This window comes from Corylus avellana, chromosome ca10, assembly GCF_901000735.1.
Source record: "Corylus avellana chromosome ca10, CavTom2PMs-1.0".
NCBI lineage: Eukaryota > Viridiplantae > Streptophyta > Magnoliopsida > Fagales > Betulaceae > Corylus > Corylus avellana.
In genome coordinates, this window is record NC_081550.1 from 2763506 (window position 1) to 2781947 (window position 18442).

General features: G+C 34.7%; 3 protein-coding genes and 1 pseudogene across 6 annotated transcripts; 3 read left to right on the forward strand and 1 right to left on the reverse strand.

Moving 5' to 3' along the window:
- Nucleotides 1-2951: 2951 nt before the first annotated feature.
- On the forward strand, nucleotides 2952-8378 carry LOC132163589 (zinc finger CCCH domain-containing protein 55-like). Of its 4 annotated transcripts, none has more exons than XM_059573932.1 (9): nucleotides 2952-4287; nucleotides 4522-4710; nucleotides 6328-6507; nucleotides 6590-6690; nucleotides 6879-7136; nucleotides 7229-7364; nucleotides 7553-7754; nucleotides 7847-7927; nucleotides 8017-8378. In XM_059573932.1, the coding sequence occupies exons 1-7, from the start codon at nucleotides 3293-3295 to the stop codon at nucleotides 7737-7739; spliced, it is 2046 nt and encodes a 681-aa protein (XP_059429915.1). In that variant the 5' UTR covers nucleotides 2952-3292; the 3' UTR covers nucleotides 7740-7754; nucleotides 7847-7927; nucleotides 8017-8378. The 4 variants fall into 4 exon arrangements, with proteins under 4 accessions (XP_059429915.1, XP_059429914.1, XP_059429917.1 ...); XM_059573931.1 differs by having other exon boundaries at nucleotides 7881-7927; XM_059573934.1 differs by having other exon boundaries at nucleotides 7881-7927; nucleotides 8022-8378.
- A 1818-nt stretch (nucleotides 8379-10196) lies between these two features.
- On the reverse strand, nucleotides 10197-12433 carry LOC132163847 (glucan endo-1,3-beta-glucosidase-like; annotated as a pseudogene).
- Nucleotides 12434-13486: 1053 nt separating this feature from the next.
- Nucleotides 13487-13909, forward strand: LOC132163848 (glucan endo-1,3-beta-glucosidase-like). Its single transcript, XM_059574229.1, has one exon. The coding sequence runs from the start codon at nucleotides 13487-13489 to the stop codon at nucleotides 13907-13909; it is 423 nt and encodes a 140-aa protein (XP_059430212.1).
- A 2354-nt stretch (nucleotides 13910-16263) lies between these two features.
- LOC132163850 (glucan endo-1,3-beta-glucosidase-like) lies at nucleotides 16264-18423 on the forward strand. The gene is made up of 5 exons (XM_059574231.1): nucleotides 16264-16354; nucleotides 16579-16964; nucleotides 17089-17641; nucleotides 17975-18050; nucleotides 18381-18423. The coding sequence occupies exons 1-5, from the start codon at nucleotides 16264-16266 to the stop codon at nucleotides 18421-18423; spliced, it is 1149 nt and encodes a 382-aa protein (XP_059430214.1).
- Nucleotides 18424-18442: the final 19 nt, after the last annotated feature.

Sequence of the window (18442 nt, forward strand, 5' to 3'; positions counted from 1 at the left end):
AGGAAAAATTTAATGGGAAATGTTAGGTGTTCTTCTAGTATTATTATGGTGTCCTCTTAACTGTGATGTGACTTTTAAAATTATCGTTGAATTTGAAATTATTATTATTAACTTTTAATCTATTAGTGATTTTAAAAGCCACATCACAATTGGGAGGATACCAGGAGAACACTAGAAGAACACCTAGCATTTCCCAAACTTAATTGAGTGGAGAGACTTACAAGATTTACTTGGGTGAAATTATGTAGGAGATAATTGATTTTATGAGTATTTCAATCAACATTACCTATTCCTATCATGTAAATATCTTTAAATCTTAATAGTTATTTTAAATTTAAATTATTATGATTTTACCGTATTAATATTTATCACTTTTTAAATATGCAAACATATGACAATCATTGAGGGATAAATATAAATATGATAAATGTTGAAATTTTAAAATCTCCAGTATTGTCGAAATTTGAAGTAATTTACTTAGTACCGATACTCTAAAAATTCTAGAGAATCCTAATCAATTTTAAAATTCAATCCAAAGCTTTTTAATTGTTGAAAAGTTGTATTATAGAGACATACCAGACTAATATTACATATTATATTTTTATCATATAATTATCAAACAATATTGACGTGACACTCTCAACTAATTATTAGATTAATTCATGTTAAAATAAAAAAAAACATCAATTATTAATTTAGAGTATCACGTCAATATTATTAAACAATTATAAAGTCATATATATATATATATATATATATATATAGATTAATTCATGTTAAAAAAAAAAAAAATCAATTATTAATTTAGAGTGTCACGTCAATATTATTAAATAATTATAAAGTCATATACATATATTTTTTGTTTTGTTCAGGAAGAAAGACCAACTATTCCTTTTTAATACTATCTTCTATTGATAAAACAATAATTTAATTTCAAATTTTATCCTCTTCACTGAATAAATCATTAAATAAAATGTGAGATAAATTAAATATCTATAAGTTTAAAGTCAACAGTAAATAATATTAAACCTAAATCTCCTCCTACTTGTGAACATTCTAAATTTGTCTATAATCCATTTAGAAGAAGATAAAAAAAGAAAAACACTATTTACAGAAAATTCTAATGACATAATAGCGTGGTTGAAAAAGTGGCAGGAAAGTGACACTCAAGTCATAGATAATAGTGACAACATTAGTCAAATTGACAACTTGCAAATATTAATTACACCATCATATAAATCTTTGCAATGTTTTTTTTTTTTTTTTGGCTGTTTGTTGTTCTGATACTCATGTCATTTTCAACCTCAAAATTCTGATTGTCAAAGTATTTTCTACATGTATAAGAATCCTATACATTCAACAAATAATGTTTTAATAAAATTTCACTATTAATTCAATTAAGTAGAAAGAAATGTCTAGAAAATTATGTTTTAATGACAAGACATGCTGCAATTTGGATAAAGTTTCCCATCAAATTGATTGTTGGAAAATGTGTCCTCATAGCACTAGACTTTGATATGTATTTTTTTTAAAATATGTGTAAAAATGACATGATAATAGTTTATATTAATCCATTATGTGGGGTGGAGTGATGTATAGTATTTTTTTTTTAAATTAAAAATATGTGAGAAATTTTTTGTTTAGTAATGTGTTTTAAGGTGAAAATTATTTTTTGGTTTTGGGTTTGGATTGGTCGTTATGTTTTTGTTTTAAAAAGAGAAAATAAAAAATAAAAAATAAAAAACACAAATGATGCTATTCTAAATACCAATATCAGTTTAATATACTGAATTGAATGAATTATCTCTAACCCAATTTTTTTTTTTAAAAATGCTATCCTTAGAATACGTAACTTTTACATGTATTTTAAAAAAATATATAATATGTTCTAAAGGCATATAATGAATTATTATGATTTTTTTTGCTTGACATTAAGGTAAAACGACTTTTGAGTTGTTTGTCATATATATATATATATATAAAAGTGATCCACGTACAGTAGTACTATTTTTTTCTTATTTGGGGCTGCTCTGTTTGTGATGATGTTGGTTGAAATGGGTTTTTTTAGTTGATTGAATTTTTATGAAAATGTTGAATGTCAGTTTATGAAGTTTTTTGTGTTTTATTTGTATGTTGTGTAGTGAAGTGATGTTTTTGTTGTAATTTTATTTGTATTATATGTTGAGTAAAAGGTGACTAACAAATATTTTGGTATATAACAATTTTTAATGTTAACATGGCAATGAAAATGGGAAAAAAAAAAACGTTTAAAGTGAGCAAAAAAACTTCTAAAGTGAGCCCAAAACCGGCCCAAAAAAAAGTTCAACAAAAACAGCAAAAAAAAGCGATTAATAAAACAAGCGGTTAGTAGAATGTGGTTAACCGCTAACTAGGCGGTTAATTGCTTAGCGGTTAGCATAGGCGATTACTAAAATTTACTAACCGCTTAGCCGGTTGCGGTTAGCGGTTTTAGTTACTAACCGCTAACCGCAATTGCATTTTTACTCTTACACAAAAAGAGGAGAAGAGATTCAAATTAATGACTTTCATTTCATGAGACATAGTCTTCAACCATTGAAAACGAACCCTAAACCCTAAAAACAAAAGTCTGAATTAAAAAAATTAAAAAAATTTCCACTGGCCTATTTAAAAAAGAAGACTTTATCGTTGCAAATCTATAATACTATTTCGAAAAACCTTATAATAAGACAGGAAATAAAAGAGAGGGAAAACGAAAAAAATAAAATAAAAAGAAAATCGTTGGTGGGCCCCTGGTTGAACTAGGGTTTCATGTTCTTGCAAAAAAAAAAAAAAAAAAGAAAAAGAAAAAAAAGAAAAGAAAAAGCTTCGTTATATATTGGTATATTGGTATAGTAATAGTATCGACGTATCGTATACAGTGGTGGTATATGGCTTATACACTTGCACACACAAATGAACACAAGCGGGTGTGCTGCTGCTTAACCCTCCTTAACCCTTAGGAAGTAGATCTGAAATCTACCGCTATCTCCCTCTTCTGATAGAAAGACAGATTACAGACAGAGAAACCCCATAAAGACAAAGAGAAAGGGAAAGAGAAAGATACTCAGAGAGAGAGAGAGAGAGAGAGAGAGAGAGTAGTGTGTGTGTTTTACTGGTAAATACCTTTACCAAGCCCGCTTGATATATTTCAAAACCCTACTGAGTCCCAACCACAGAGAGAGGGGTGCCTCCACTCTCTCATTTTGCTTTGCTTTGTTTTGCTTCTCTGTTAGAAGTGGAAACCCAAAACCAGAAACCCCAGAAAAAAAAAATGGATCCTTTTGAAGCCACAAACATTGTGTTGTCAAAGATAAAATTTTTAGAGCCAGAGAATGCCTCAAAAATCATGGGTTACCTTCTCATACAGGACCTTGGGGAGAACGACTTGATACGCCTGGCCTTTGGGTCGGAGGCGTATCTGCGCGCTCTCATCCTCAAAGCCAAAACCCACTTGGGGATTTCCTCAAACATATCGTCCACGGCCTCCACACCTTCCTCTCCTTCGCCTCTTAACCCCATAGCTAGACCAACAAGCGCCAACCCATTTTCCCACTCCTCCCCGAGACTGCCAAACGGCTTTGACTTTTCGAAAAACCCATCTTCTCCTTCCTTAAATTCCTGGGCAGTTTCTGGGTTCCCGGGCAACCCCATTAGCCCAAAATCAAGCCCTTTGCTCTCCTACGATAATATTCGGGCTGGCTCCCTTCCTTTACGTTCGTTCCCACAGCACAAAAATGGTTTTGAGAGTGGTAGTGGCACTAACTCTGACCTCCTGGATGAGCACCATATCAGCGAGTACCTCTCTTTCCTCAACGAATCGTCGTCTTCATCCAAAAACGAAGATTTTCTCGCTCCAATGCTCGAATTGGGTCATGGAGGACACAATTGGGCACATTCTGGCAACAATGGGGACACCCATTTTCACAGAAGGAGCTATTCGGAGAATGACGTGTGTTTCGGGTCGGAAGAGGCCGGTTTGGGAACTGGGTACAAGCCCTGCCTTTACTTTGCCAGAGGGTTTTGCAAGAATGGCAGCAATTGCAAGTTTGTCCACGGTGGGTTTGCTGATTCGGTGGATGGTCCTCATGGTCCCATTGTGGGTTCCCCGAGTAAGCTGGAGGAGTTGGAACTGCACGAGGAGATGATGAGATTGAAGGCTGCACAGCAGCAAAGATTGGCTTCGCAGCAGTTCATGGCTGGGCCGTCACCGTCAGCGTACAACAAGTACATGAATTTTCTCCTGCAGCAGCAAAATGACCCCCAGAGGTACACTGGAGATGACCCATCTTGCTTCTTTAACTTACTGTCTGTGTTTGTAACATGAGAAAGTTATTGATTTCGAGTTTGGTTTGGTTTCGATTGATACATTGGAGATGACCCATTTTAGATTTCAACCTTGTCTCTGTGTGTTTGACTAAGAGGGTTATTGATCTTTAGTTTGTTTTGGTTTTGTAATGGTTCTTGATGTATTTTTGGGGCTGCATTGGTGATGCATTGTAGAGCGGCAGCAGCGGCGGCAGCATTCATGATGGGGGAAGATTTGTACAAGTTTGGCCGTTGCCGACCGGAAAGGAATGACTTTTTGGCTATGGCATCGGCAGAAAAGGTGAACTCCGCTTCGAGGCAGATCTACTTGACCTTTCCAGCTGACAGTACTTTTAAAGATGAAGACGTTTCCGAGTACTTCAGGTAACGTACCACTCTTTCACTTTCTAACAACTGTTGTCATAAGAATCAAATCACCCTTATTTCATAAACACGAATTAAGTTGCCATATGCAGTATTAATTGATATGCATTGTGTTTCAATATCTTTTGTGTCAAATTATGAGTGTGATAGCAGCCTTTTGTAGTAGCAATTTTCACCTTTGGACTTTTGAGGGTTTAAACTAAGCATGTTTTGGGAGTTTTTGATACCTCAGAGACATCCATGAATTCCTCGGTGGTGTATAAACTATTGCCATCACTATTCAGGGTTTTGACCTATATAGAACATCGCAGCTGTTAGCCCATATTTTTGCGGATGGAACCCAGTCTTGACACACTATATGCTAGTTTTAATGTTACCTTGTTGGCATTCCTGGTATGACTCTCACCTTGCCCAATAGAGAAGCAGAAATATCCTTGCTCTTTGCTGGACTTTTGGCTTGTTTAAGGGTAACCTTCCATTTCAAGGACAGCATCAACAGTAATGCTGTTCTTTGGAACTCATGTTGCAATTATTTCTCCCTGGCAGTTGTCTTAAAAATTTCACCTATAAGGGATGAAGTTTGCGTCTCATCTTGTGATTTAACTTTCATAATAGAATTACAAAAGGTTGTGACTTGTGCTCCCCTGGATAGGATAGTCAGCCCTAAAACATTGTTTAGGTTTTAATTTATCGTCATTTATTCGATATCTAATAGTTCTCAGTAACAAAAATTTTACTTTTGAAGTTCACTCAAGAGGTAGTTTGAACTTTGCAAATACTATGGCTGTTATCCAGATTTTGCACATCTGATATATGCAGTGTTCCTTTGATTTTTCTGTTTGATATCTGAAACGTTCCTTTGAATTAGTTAAAAAGCTGCACTGAACAGAAATTTGAGCCATGTGTACAGTTTTTAGAAAGTTGCATTGTTTGTCACTTTTTTTTGCAAGAGATTGGTCACTTGGTTTATTTGACTCTGTCAATCACATGCACTTGCTTAAAGAACCTACTGGAGATCTCAGCCGGTGTGGTTATGTGAAACATTTTAAAGTTCAGTTAAACTTTCTTTATTTGACAATAGATGGTTGGTAAAAATGGGGAAATGATAGATCTTTTGAAGGTGAAGTAAAAAAATACAGGCTTTACCTGTGATTGTAGATGAAAGATGAATTATTGCAGTTCATGTCCTAGATTATGGAGGTCACAAATGCTAGGGTGTTTACATGTTTGCCTCTCCAGAATGGAGTTGATTTTTTTAGTGGAAGTACTCCTTTAGATGACTTATGTGTTGGACATCCATTTTCACTTGATGAGGGTTCTCTGTTTTTATGCTGTTCTTGGAGAATGTGTGCTACGGGAGAAAATGCTGAAAAATATTTTTCAGCATCCTCAGGAAAGGGAATCATTCTTGAGTAATTGTAAAGCTTGATTTTGAGAGTGTTAACAAGAGATGTTTTGTTTCAAGTTATTAAGTTAGTCTGAATCTTCCTAAAGTAGCATAAGACATGTGAATAAAGATATGTAACTAAGTGTATATATTCATGCATGCATTTATTTGCACTGTTTAAAAGTCAAATTGAGGAATCTAATTATATTTTTTCCCATCCCTTTCTGAAGCAATTTTGGACCAGTCCAAGATGTGAGGATTCCTTACCAGCAGAAGCGAATGTTTGGATTTGTTACATTTGTGTACCCTGAAACTGTGAAGCTCATTTTGGCCAAAGGGAATCCTCATTTTATTTGTGATTCACGTGTGCTTGTCAAGCCCTACAAGGAGAAGGGAAAAGTTCCGGATAAGTATGGGAACTTTTACTCCTGTGCTATCTAGATTTATGTTTCCACTCCCTGTTTTGATGTTTTATATTTTGATTGAGCGCAGGAGGCAACAACATCAACAACAACAGCAACTAGAGAGGGGAGAGTTTTCACCTTGTTTGAGCCCCTCTGGGCTTGACTCCAGAGAACCCTATGACCACCTTGGTAAGCTAACAGCAAGTGTGCTTCTTCCCCCAGCTTTCTTTTGCATTTACCCTCTTTTCTGGTTCTTGGATAAGGAAAGACTGGATTATTTTCTGTTCATTATGAATTATGAACTTTTTCTTCTTGTTTTTAATTCTTGAATCAGGTGTAGCATGAAATTAATCTAATTGAATCTCAAATCTTTACAGGAGCAAGAATGTTATATAATACACAAGAGATGTTATTGAGGAGAAAATTAGAGGACCAGGCTGAACTGCAGCAAGCCATTGAACTCCAAGGAAGAAGACTGATGAATCTGCAACTTCCAGACTTGGATGAACGTATACACCATCACCAGCGCAGTCTATCTGTTGGTTCTCATGTTCCCTTAACCTCTCTGCCTCATGCTCACATCAATCAAAATGTTATCCTTCCATCTGATAGCATCAATGAAGAAGTTGCTGAAGGTCAGCTATATGATGGTAGCTAGAGCTTTGGTCTTATATCGGTGAGAGATGTAGGAGTTTGGTAGTGATTGAGATGCATTTTGTTCTTGCAGGTCACAGTGGCAATCCTGCTGCAGCTGCTGAGCATCTGCTTCAGCAGGAAGTGAATCCAGCTTGTATTCACAACAATGGCAGTGCCAACAGCAAAGAGGAAAGCTTCCATGTTGAAGAGTATGATCTCCCAAAAAGGTATGGAGCTTGTCAGCTTGATAGTCATATAAAGAGAGGCTAGCCACGATAGCAATCATAACACAGGACTTTATTTGAGTTGTATATAGTTTTTTTTTTCCCTTTAAAATGTGCAAAATTGAATTCTTCTCATTCTCTGATATTATGTTCCTTTATTTGTTTCCCCTTTACATTGGCCATGAGAGCAGTCTAGAGCAGGTCCTTCCTGATAGCCTTTTGCCTTCTCCTACAAAATCAGCTGGAGATAATCTCTCTGGTTTCTCTGCTGCGATGTTGGAGGTTAATGAGAACTCTGCATTCTCAATTTCTCAATCTTCTGATGAAATTATCTTATCACTGCCCAGTACTTTTGTCAGTGACAAAGCTTCTCAATAATTTCTAAATGCCAAGGTGCTTCTCACTAAAAACTCCTTTATCTCCTGCTATAGCCATAAGAGTGTAGGGTAGTTGATTCAAGTGGAGATTTACATTTTCTTCCTTAGGTTTTATATTGGCATGAAGCTTTTTGCAATGCAGGTTCTGTAATAAGGGTGAGCATGGCAGCAGGGATTGACTTCGCTAGGGTATGATATATTCCTTGGTTTCTTGAATTCTATTATGAATTAAAACTACAATTCTAGTCAAATGGTTTTTTATGATTATATTTTGGCAGAAAAGTAGAGAAGCGTATAAGGGAAGAAAAAAATCCTCAAAATGTATAGGAGAATTATACCTACTTCAAAGAGTAGATCCATAGAGAAGATCTCAACGAGGTCGTCATCATCGTCGTCGGCAATACATACTACTAACAGCAAATACATATTCTCATACATTAGGACAGATGAATTACTTGTGAGTAGATTAGGGTGTTTCGCTTTTCTACTTTTGTACACTCCCTGTAGGTGTGTTTCTGGACCACAGACTAGAGCAGAACAAAGGATTTGTAATTTCTATTAGTGTCATCTACACCTTTTCTTTCTTTTTGCCATCTTTTTCTTGTGAGATAAGTTTTTAATATAATTGAAATTTCTGGAAGAGGCTATTTTATCAGCAAACAAAGAAAATTTAGAGGAGCTGAAAGAGAAGTATGACAGCTATTCTGGTTTATGGAGAGTACGGAAAATGAATTTGATCAGTGGAGAAAAAGCTGGTTTTCTTACCCCCCCCTCCCCTCTCCCATCAATCTAGATTGTTAAAGTTTACTTTAAGGAACCCTTTTTTGTCTCATATTGTTTTTTAGGCCCACATGTTGAGGAAGGGCAACTCTTTGCACATGGGTGCTGACATTATATTATGGGGTATCAGAGCATCGCTCTCCTTTCCCTTTCAACTTATTGAATGTTTGTTTCTGCATCTTTTGTTTTTATGGATGCTGGATCCCCTCTGTTCTGACATTGACCTAACTTATGCTCTCGCTCTAGATAGAGGTCAATTGGGCCTGGCTTGAACTGTGTTGCTGTTTAAAAATAGTGGTTTAGTACCAAATGGAAATATAACTTCCATAGTTACACTTGAGAGTTGAAATAGAGCTTTACCTTTTCTTGACAGCTGTGAAATTTTTTCAAAGGTCTGGCATGCAAGACTAGGTGCATCGGTCTATGGAAAACGCTAGTTATATTTGTGCTATAGCTAAGGGTTTTTTGTAATCTTTTTACTTTATGTGGGCAATTTATCTTTTTAACGTCTGACTAATTGGTGTAATTTCTCTTCCATTAGTAAGATAAAAGTAGTGTTTAGTTTTGAGTGACTTTTTGGCAACATCTTGAAGCACAAGGAAGACCAGTAGACCACAGCTTGAGTGGTACATTACAGGACTGTATATCAATGGCGAAATCCTTGGCTTCTGCTAAAGCGTTCACCGCCTGTGTGGTTATGCTGTCTGCATCACTTGCATTGGCTCGCCGTGGCCTGATGTTAACTTGACTAGCAAAATGCGAACATCATGTGGATGTGAGTTTTGTTTTGTGTTTGCCTTTTGATTTTTTTGGTTCCCTCTAGCCGCCCTTCTTTGCCTAAATAATATTAGACACGTGGATTATATATGAATTCAACACGAAATTAGGAGTTAGCAGGAGTAGAACTAGTTAGGCCAAGCCCCAAAATGTTCTCCAATTCTTTTTTAATATCCTCTACTCTTAAATCTTAGTTTTACCTTATAGCATAGGGTTAAAATTGAGGGTATGATATTGTTCGCTTTGGGTATTAGTTTGCACAGTTTTGTTATTGAGTTTATTCCAAAAAGCTTTATACCATTTAAAGAGAGCATGCTCCTATACAAGTACATAATGTTGACTTAACATTGCATTGCAAATGGACCCTTAGATCAACTTCTATTTTTTTTAAAAAAATCAATGGTAGATTAGTAATATCACGTCAATATAATTAGATAGTGGTGTAGTATATAAGATTCTTATTATTATTTTGAGTTATGCTTGAAAACACTTTTATTCTATCACTATCCTATAATGCTAATGTGACTTTTAAAAATTTGAGACAAGCAAGTTTAATATAGTCATGTGAAGACAATGTGGAACATGTTTTGCCAAAGTTTGAATTTCAATTAAATTTGATTCAAGTAGTGCTTGGAGCAGCACTAGTATGACGACTTATAGAATTCATGGATTCCATCAAAATATGCAAAAAGCAGTCATGCAAAAATCACGAATAACTCAGAACTAGGAAATTGAACTTAGAAAATGATTACAAAGTCATCGTGGAGAAGGAACAGAAGGTGAAGAGAGTGAAGGCGATTATAAGCTCACAAATGACTTCAATAATTGCTCTGCTAACCGAAACTGGTGATCAATTGGTACTTTTTTTTTTTTTTTTTTTAAGCAAATAAAGGAAAATGGGTTACATGTGATCGAACAACAACAAAAGGGTGGGCACCCCAACAACAAAGCCCAAACAGTTAAAGCAGCAGAGATACATGGAAAAGTCCAAAAGGACCAAATACAGGAAATGATCCAAAAGGATCAAACAGTAGGCAATGGTTTCATCAATGGCTTTAGAGAAGCCACAAACAAGCCGGGCCTGTTCCTGGGCCGCACAAGGTGGTTCTAAAGTGCATAAAATCTCGGTGAAGAGACTTATGCAGTAAATGCAACAATCACTGTGAAATGAAAGTTGCAGGGATGGCGCTGCATAAAACTGAAAAGGAGCCGCTGAAAGACAACCACCGGCATCAAAAACCTCCCCCACAAGGTCAAACCATATCAGTTCTGGGAGATAGTAACTCACAGAAAACAAGAAAAACAGCACAACCAAACAAAAAAAATACAGGGAAATAACAGCAAGATTATAACAAATAAACAAAAAGATTACAACACAACAACAAAAACACAAAACAGCAGCAAACAACACCGGCAGGGAGAAGAGACCAAAATGCTTCTCAGTTTCTGCAGGGTCCTTTTGGTTTTCATCAAACATGGCAAACAAATAAGTTTCTAAATATCCGGGCCTCTTAGGAGTCCCATTCTTGGAGAATTTAATCAAATTGCTATAGTAAGTCTCCGCATTCTCAATTGTTGCTGCTGCATTGCCCGTGGACGGCCAACCGCTCTTTGATACAACGATGTTGACATTAGCTCCGCCAGCCTTCTCGAGAGCAAAGTATAGGGCATCCATGGTTGCAGCAAAAGAGATTCTGGTAACCAAAGTTACCATCTCTTACCACAACCTTCGATGCAGTGAATATGGCATAGCTAAGGTCGATGCTTTGTGGGTAACTTATGTAGCTATAATATGGGTACACATTGGCAAGAAGTGGTGCTCTAGTTGTGGCTAAAAAGGCAACAATTGGATTCATGAATGAAGTAGCAACGTCACTAAATGAGCCCGCTGATGGAGGGTATGAACTTCCCAACAAAGACATGTCTATTGCATGTTAGAATATAAAGCAAACGATTAAATTCATCTCTTCTAATTAGTTTAAGCTTTTAACATAAGTAGTGATTTAACATGACATCAGAGCAGATGTCGTCACTTCGAATTTGACTCCACAATTCATCAAATTTCAATGAAATATTTCACGTAAGGAGAAGTGTTAGAATATCAAGTAAATGTTTTTAAACTTTTAGTGGAAGCGGTGATTTAACATTACCGTTGAAAGCTTAATTTCTTCTGATGCAAGAGCAGAACAAATGTTTTGCATGGCTGATAGAACATATGGGGTTGTTGCATCAAGAGGCCTTATTTCATTTCCGACAGCAATGTATCGAAATCTGACATCAGACAAATAGTTCTTGATGTTTGTTTGGACCCAATTAGTTGCAGCGGTGAAATTGTTGGCCAGGTTTTCAATGTCATCATTATAAACACCAATAATAAGTTCTATGTTGGATCCTCTGAGGGCTTGGAGGGTTTCTGGATTTGGATTAAAAATTCTCATCCTCCCTATACCATTTGCTTTATACGAATCTATAACTTCAGCCGGAGATGGCAAATCATTGGCAACTTGTCCATAACATAAGCCGACCGATTGTGCGACTGCATCAAAGCAAACCCAGATGACAAACAACTTCAAATACAGAGCATTCAAAACTACTTCATGTCTTTATGTCACGTCAAAACACATTTTCAAATAAAAAAATATTATCAAACGGATGGATAGTATTTGTTTCAGTCATATACTTGATTATGATTTTCTGAGCAGTATTTCTCTTTGGGCATACCACTTAAAAGATTATAACTTCTAGCAATTATGAATCGAACTCTAGAAGTAGTTATGCCCAAGTTTGGTTACATAATAGCGAGCATAAATACATGCACTCCTACTTTCACACTACCAAATGTACATTCTCTGATGTGGTAGTCAAAATAACCATTGAATCTAAAAAAGAAAAAATTCAATAGTGATCATCAAAAATCTAATAGTAATTTTTACTCCCACATCATAGTAAATATGCATTTGAAAATGCGTGTATGATTTCTCATATTATATATATAATATATGCAAATGCAAACTAAAAAAACACCCATCAACCTCAAGCATATATACCTGATTTTCCTGGGCTGGACATCAAAAGCCCTAGAAGTAGCAATATGGCAGCCGTAAAAGGTTTCTTTCTTGTCTTAAAGATTGAAGCCATGAGATGAAAAAGAGGAAAAGAAAAACTGATGAGAGTAGGTTTGCAATGTAGAGGTCTATATATAGATATATATAGATGCAACTTGCATGTTTATTACCATTGAAAAATTTAGAGACCCTTTGACATCAAACGAAATCACACAGCAATTTACAAAGATGATTTGGTGCAGACAAAAATCAAATGTCATGAATTATGCGAGTTCCCCACTTTCACTAAGTGCTTTCTTTTTTTATTTTTATTTTTTACTTTCTACTGTTTTCTTTTCTACTTTTACTTGTCTTACTATTTTTCTTCCATCAACCAGTGTAAAAAGTCCCCCAAAATCAACCCCAGACAATGATATCGTTGAGACAATGTAAAAAAAAAGAAAAAAAAAAAGAAGTCCAAATATTATTCTCAAACTACCACTCAATTCATAACGTTACTTTAAATTTTCAATTGCAACAATGTCCCCTTCAAACTACCAAAAATTGTCAATGTCCCCTTAATGACGAAAATACCCTTAATAAAATAAAATTAAAACTAAAACTAAAACTAAAAAAATAAAAAAAAGGGAGTTTTTTTTTTTTTTTTTTAAGAAAAAAATTATTATTATTATTATTATTATTTTCGAATTTATAGGGGTATTTTTTTTTTTAATAATCTTTTTGACAAAAAACAATTAGGGTAATTTTTGTCCTTTTACATGCATTGAGAGGGACATTTGCAATATTTTGATAGTTTGGGAAAAAATTGTTCTAATTAAATGTTTGGGAGAAGATTGTCAATTGAACAGTAATTTGAGAGGATATATATACTTTCCTAAAAAAAAAAAAAAATTGAAAAATCATAACCTCATGCATGCGCATTCACAAAGCAAGTGTCATTCTTTAGATAAATCATCAATCGTTTTGCTTACATTTATGTTGATAAGTGGCACAAAAGGTAAAAACTCATGTGACATGTACTCAAGATTTGTAATTGTGTTTTGGATGTGCTTTTTAATTTTTTAATTTTTTTTTGATGTACTATATATAAAAATAACAACTACTTTATATATTTTGAGGAGTGTTTATGAGAAGTTGGGATTTGGGCAATCTTTTAGGATTCTTAATAAATCCAAGTGGCATCAATTATGCAAGGTTGCGCATATGGTATGGACAGGTTGCCAATGATTTACCACCTTCAGCTAAAGTTATAGATTTGTATAAAGAAAATGGTATCAAGAGGATACGAATTTTTGATCCAAATCCAAAAACCCCTCAGGCTGTCAGAGGATCCAACATAGAACTTCTTGTTTGTGTTTCTAATGGAGACATTGAAAACCTTGCCAACAATGCCGCTGCTGCAACTGATTGGGTCCAAAGAAAAATAAAGGCCTACTTTCCTGATGTCAGGTTTCAATACATTGCTATCGAAAACGAAATAAAGCTTAATGATGCAATAGCCCTATATGTTCTACCAGTCATGTTGTTTTATACCAATGTCTTGACATAATTCAAATCTAACATGCGGCATAAGGGCTGGAAATTTTTAATATGACCCGCGAACCTGACACGAACTCAATATGAAATTAGCAAGTTAGGGTTGAGAGATCTGATCCGTTTAATTGAATGTGTTGGGTTAAGATTAACCAATATAGTGCTATACTCATGCATCGACACAATCTAAATCTGACATGCGAATATGAATTACCATCCCTACAGTTTAGCCCTACAAATCGGTCTCAATTCAAAATCTCTCCCTTTCGAAATGAAGGTGATCAATGGAGATATGAGTATTTTGAATTGGTTGCTAAATTCCATTATGACATTTCCAAAATGAAATAACATTCTTTGGGTGAACAAAATTTTCTTTCAAATTGAATCGGAGGATCACTCATCCTATTAAACTGATATTTGTCCATATAGTAAATAATTCTCACATGTAATTTTATTAGGATTTCTCACATGTATTTTTAAAAGTGAATGTGACAATCGCATATTTTCTAACACATATATGCCAATTTAATAAACTGAATGAGAAAAATTTCCTCCAATTTCGAGGGTACATTGACATCTATTATCTACTTAAAGGCAAGTAGATTGTCCTTATCATATAATTAGTTTTCTCGGTCTTTAGGTTATTTCACCCAACAAATCATAATCAATACTTGGGTTTGGTTCATCAACCAAATGCTAGTTTAATAGCCTTTTGAGGTTGAGAGTAATGCGTCCTACTCCAACGCTCCTTGACGTGGAAATATGAGTAGCATATTCCTCTTTTGAGGTTTGATACTTGAATCTATGGGCCTTATCTTCCATTTTTTCACTCAGATCATTTCTAAAAAAGAAAAAAAAGAAAAGAAAAGAAAGAGTAGCAGTTCAAGAGGCATAAGGGATTAATGGTTTCAACCTGAACACCTAGTAAATCAGTTGAGCTGAGCCTTGTAATTTGATTTGTTAATACACAACGGATGGCTTTTGTTTGTTAATTGTTATGTTTTTTGTTTGAAAAACTTAAAACGGTGGTGGAGGGAAATAGTTTATTTAGTTTAACCATTCTAGATTAGCATCCTCTAAATTTTTTAGGGTAATTTTATGGTGGAGTTTTCAATTAAATATTATCCGTTATTAATTAAATGTTTAAGATTTTCCCATTTCAATATATATCACGAGTTACCAATAATTAAATTTAAATATCTAGGAGTTGATTGTAACCGACTCAGCCTTATGTAATAGTTATGAGATAGAAATATATTATTTAGCATTTCTCATGGCAATATCTTTATCTTGAATTAAAACTTGGGTGTGCATTAACTTATAATTACGGCGGACAATTTTTGAGATAATCTACGAACCCAGCACAAAATTAAAGGATTAGGGTTAATGAGTCTAACCCGTTTAATTAAATAAGTCGAGTTATGGATGACCAATATAATCTTATATCCATGTTTTGACACAACTTGAACCTAACACGCGGCATAAAGGTAGGTAGTTTTTAACATAACCCACGAACTCAACACGAACTCAATACAAAATTAGAGGTTTAGTTAATGGGTTTGCCCCGTTTAATTAAATGAGTCGGGTTATGGTTAACTTATATAGTCTTATACACATGTCTCGACACGACCTGAACTTGACACATGAACACGAATTGTCACTCCTAATTATAATGTGTTTTCCATCCAAGTTAACTCTGATTTAGATGGAATTAACAAACTGAAATTAAGAATTGGGGTCCAAGTTACAAGGGTAATTTGAAGCATGTTGGATAGATCACATTCATAAAAGGATAAAGGGAATAAAGTGTAGTTTATCCAAATCACGTTCATAAAAGGAAAAAGATCGATCCTAAATAGACTAAATAAAATCCAAATGCAGCATGCCAACCATTCTCATACATATATACTATGAATTTGTCTCATAGTTAACTAAGGTTGCCTGAATCTCTTAATTAAGGAATTTTAGATTTATACTTAAAATAAGTCAACATAATTACTCTCTCCCTAGTAATATACGAATTTATATAAGATATTGACATAGATTCATTTCAAATATATTATAAGTTGAATAATAAATATAATCTAATTATTGTTAAATTGTAAATATAATTAATCTATATATATATGTTCAATTAAGATCAAAGAAAATATCACAACATAAATATGAATTAAGCGTAATGATTGGTTTTGAATGTGAATTAGTAATCATACATGAATGATCGGGCATGAGGTGAACCATGAATCATACATAACTCTCTCTCTCTCTCTCTCTCTCTCTCTATATATATATATAAAGAGAGAAAGAGTTATATACGGAGACGTCTACATTACAAATCTACACTCATCAGTTTTCATTTTCCTCTTTTTCATGGCTTCAATCTTTGAGACAAGAAAGAAACCTTTTATGGCTGCCATATTGCTACTTCTAGGGCTGTTGATATCCAGCCCAGGAAAATCAGGTATGCTTGAAGTTTGTTAAAGTATTTGATTCAATTATAAAATTTATCATTTCCTATCTGTTTAATATATATATACACTTGAAGTACTAATTTGATGTTCAAAAACAATACTATAGCAAGTTGAAGTGATCTGAACATCGATCTCATATAGATCATGTGTTCTACTTTTTGTGATGAAGTTTTGCGTTTGAGATTATTTGTTATCTGGGTATGCTTTGATGCAGTTGCACAATCGGTTGGCGTATGTTATGGACAGATTGCCAATGATTTGCCACCTCCAACTGAAGTTATAGCTATGTATAAAGCAAATGGTATCGAGAGGATGAGAATTTTTAATCCAAATTCAGAAATCCTCGAGGCCCTTAGAGGATCCAACATAGAACTTATTATCGGCGTGTATAATGATGACATTGAAAACCTTGCCAACAATGCTGCTGCGGCAAATGTTTGGGTCCAGACAAACATAAAGGCCTACTTGCCTGATGTTAGATTTCGATACATTGTTGTTGGGAATGAAATAAAGCCTAATGATCCAATGGCCCCATATGTTCTACTAGCTATGCAGAACATTCACGCTTCTCTTGCATCCGAAGAAATTAAGGTTTCAACGGTAATGTTATATCACCACTTATCCTAAAATTTGAAGACAATTTACTTGATCGATATTATAACTCCCCCTCATGTGAAATATTTTATTGAAATTGAGGTGAATTGTTTACTTTATATTCTAACAGGTAATAGACATGTCTTTGTTGGGAAGTTCATACCCTCCATCAACAGGCTCATTTAGTGATGTTGCTACTTCATACATCAATCCAATTGTTGCCTTCCTAGCCACAACCGGAGCACCACTTCTTGCCAATGTGTACCCATATTTTAGCTACATAAGTAACACACAAACCATCGACCTTAAATATGCCTTATTCACTTCACCAGGGGTTGTGGTACGAGATGGTAACTTTGAATACCAAAATCTCTTTGCCGCAAGCATGGATGCCCTCTACTCCGCTCTTGAGAAGGTCGGCGGAGCCAACGTGGGTGTCGTTGTATCGGAGAGCGGTTGGCCGTCTGCAGGCGGTATAGCAGCAACAATTGAGAATGCGGGGACTTACTATAACAATTTGATTAGATACTCCAAGAATGGGACTCCCAAGAGGCCTGGATATTTGGAAACTTATTTGTTTGCCATGTTTGATGAAAACCAAAAGGGCCCCGAAGAAACTGAGAGAAATTTTGGTCTCTTCTTCCCTAACAAGCAACCCAAGTACCAGCTGACCAGTCTCCATGGTAATATACGAATTTAATTATGTATTGACATAGATTCATTTCAAAAATATTATTAGTTGATTTTTTATTTTTTTATTTTTTTTTATAAAGTAATATCCACACAGATCAGGAAAACACCAAAAGAACACTTATAGAGCACCTAGGATTCTCCAATTTGTAAAATTGTAAACAAAATTAATCTATATATATATGAATTAAGGATTGGTTATGAATGTAAATTAGTAGTTACGCATTAATGAATGTGCTGGGCCTCTATAAATAGGGTTACCTACGGAGACCTCTACATCTCATCAGTTTTCCTTTTTCCTCTTTTTCATGGCTTTAATCTTTTAGACAAGAAAGAAATCTTTTATGGCTGCCATGTTGCTACTAATTCTAGGGCTGTTGATAACCAGACTAGGAAAATCAGGTATATATGCTTGAAGTTTGTAAAAGTATTTGATCAAACTATAAAATTTATCATTTTTTTTTATCAATTTAAGTTTTTGAAACAACTGGTGATTTAATATGATATCAAAACTAATATATTTTTTTTTTAGTTTGCATAAGCATGCATATATGTATGTATATATATTCAGACTACGTACATGCTTACTATATAGTACAAGTATTCATATGGCTTGAAGTACTAAGTTGATGTTCAAAAACTTTCTATAGCTAGGTTGAAGTGATCTGAACATCTCATATAGATCATGTACTCCACTCTTTGTGATGAAGATCTGGGTTTGCTTTGATGCAGCTGCACAATCGGTGGGCGTATGTTATGGACAGATTGCCAATGACTTGCCACCTCCTGCTCAA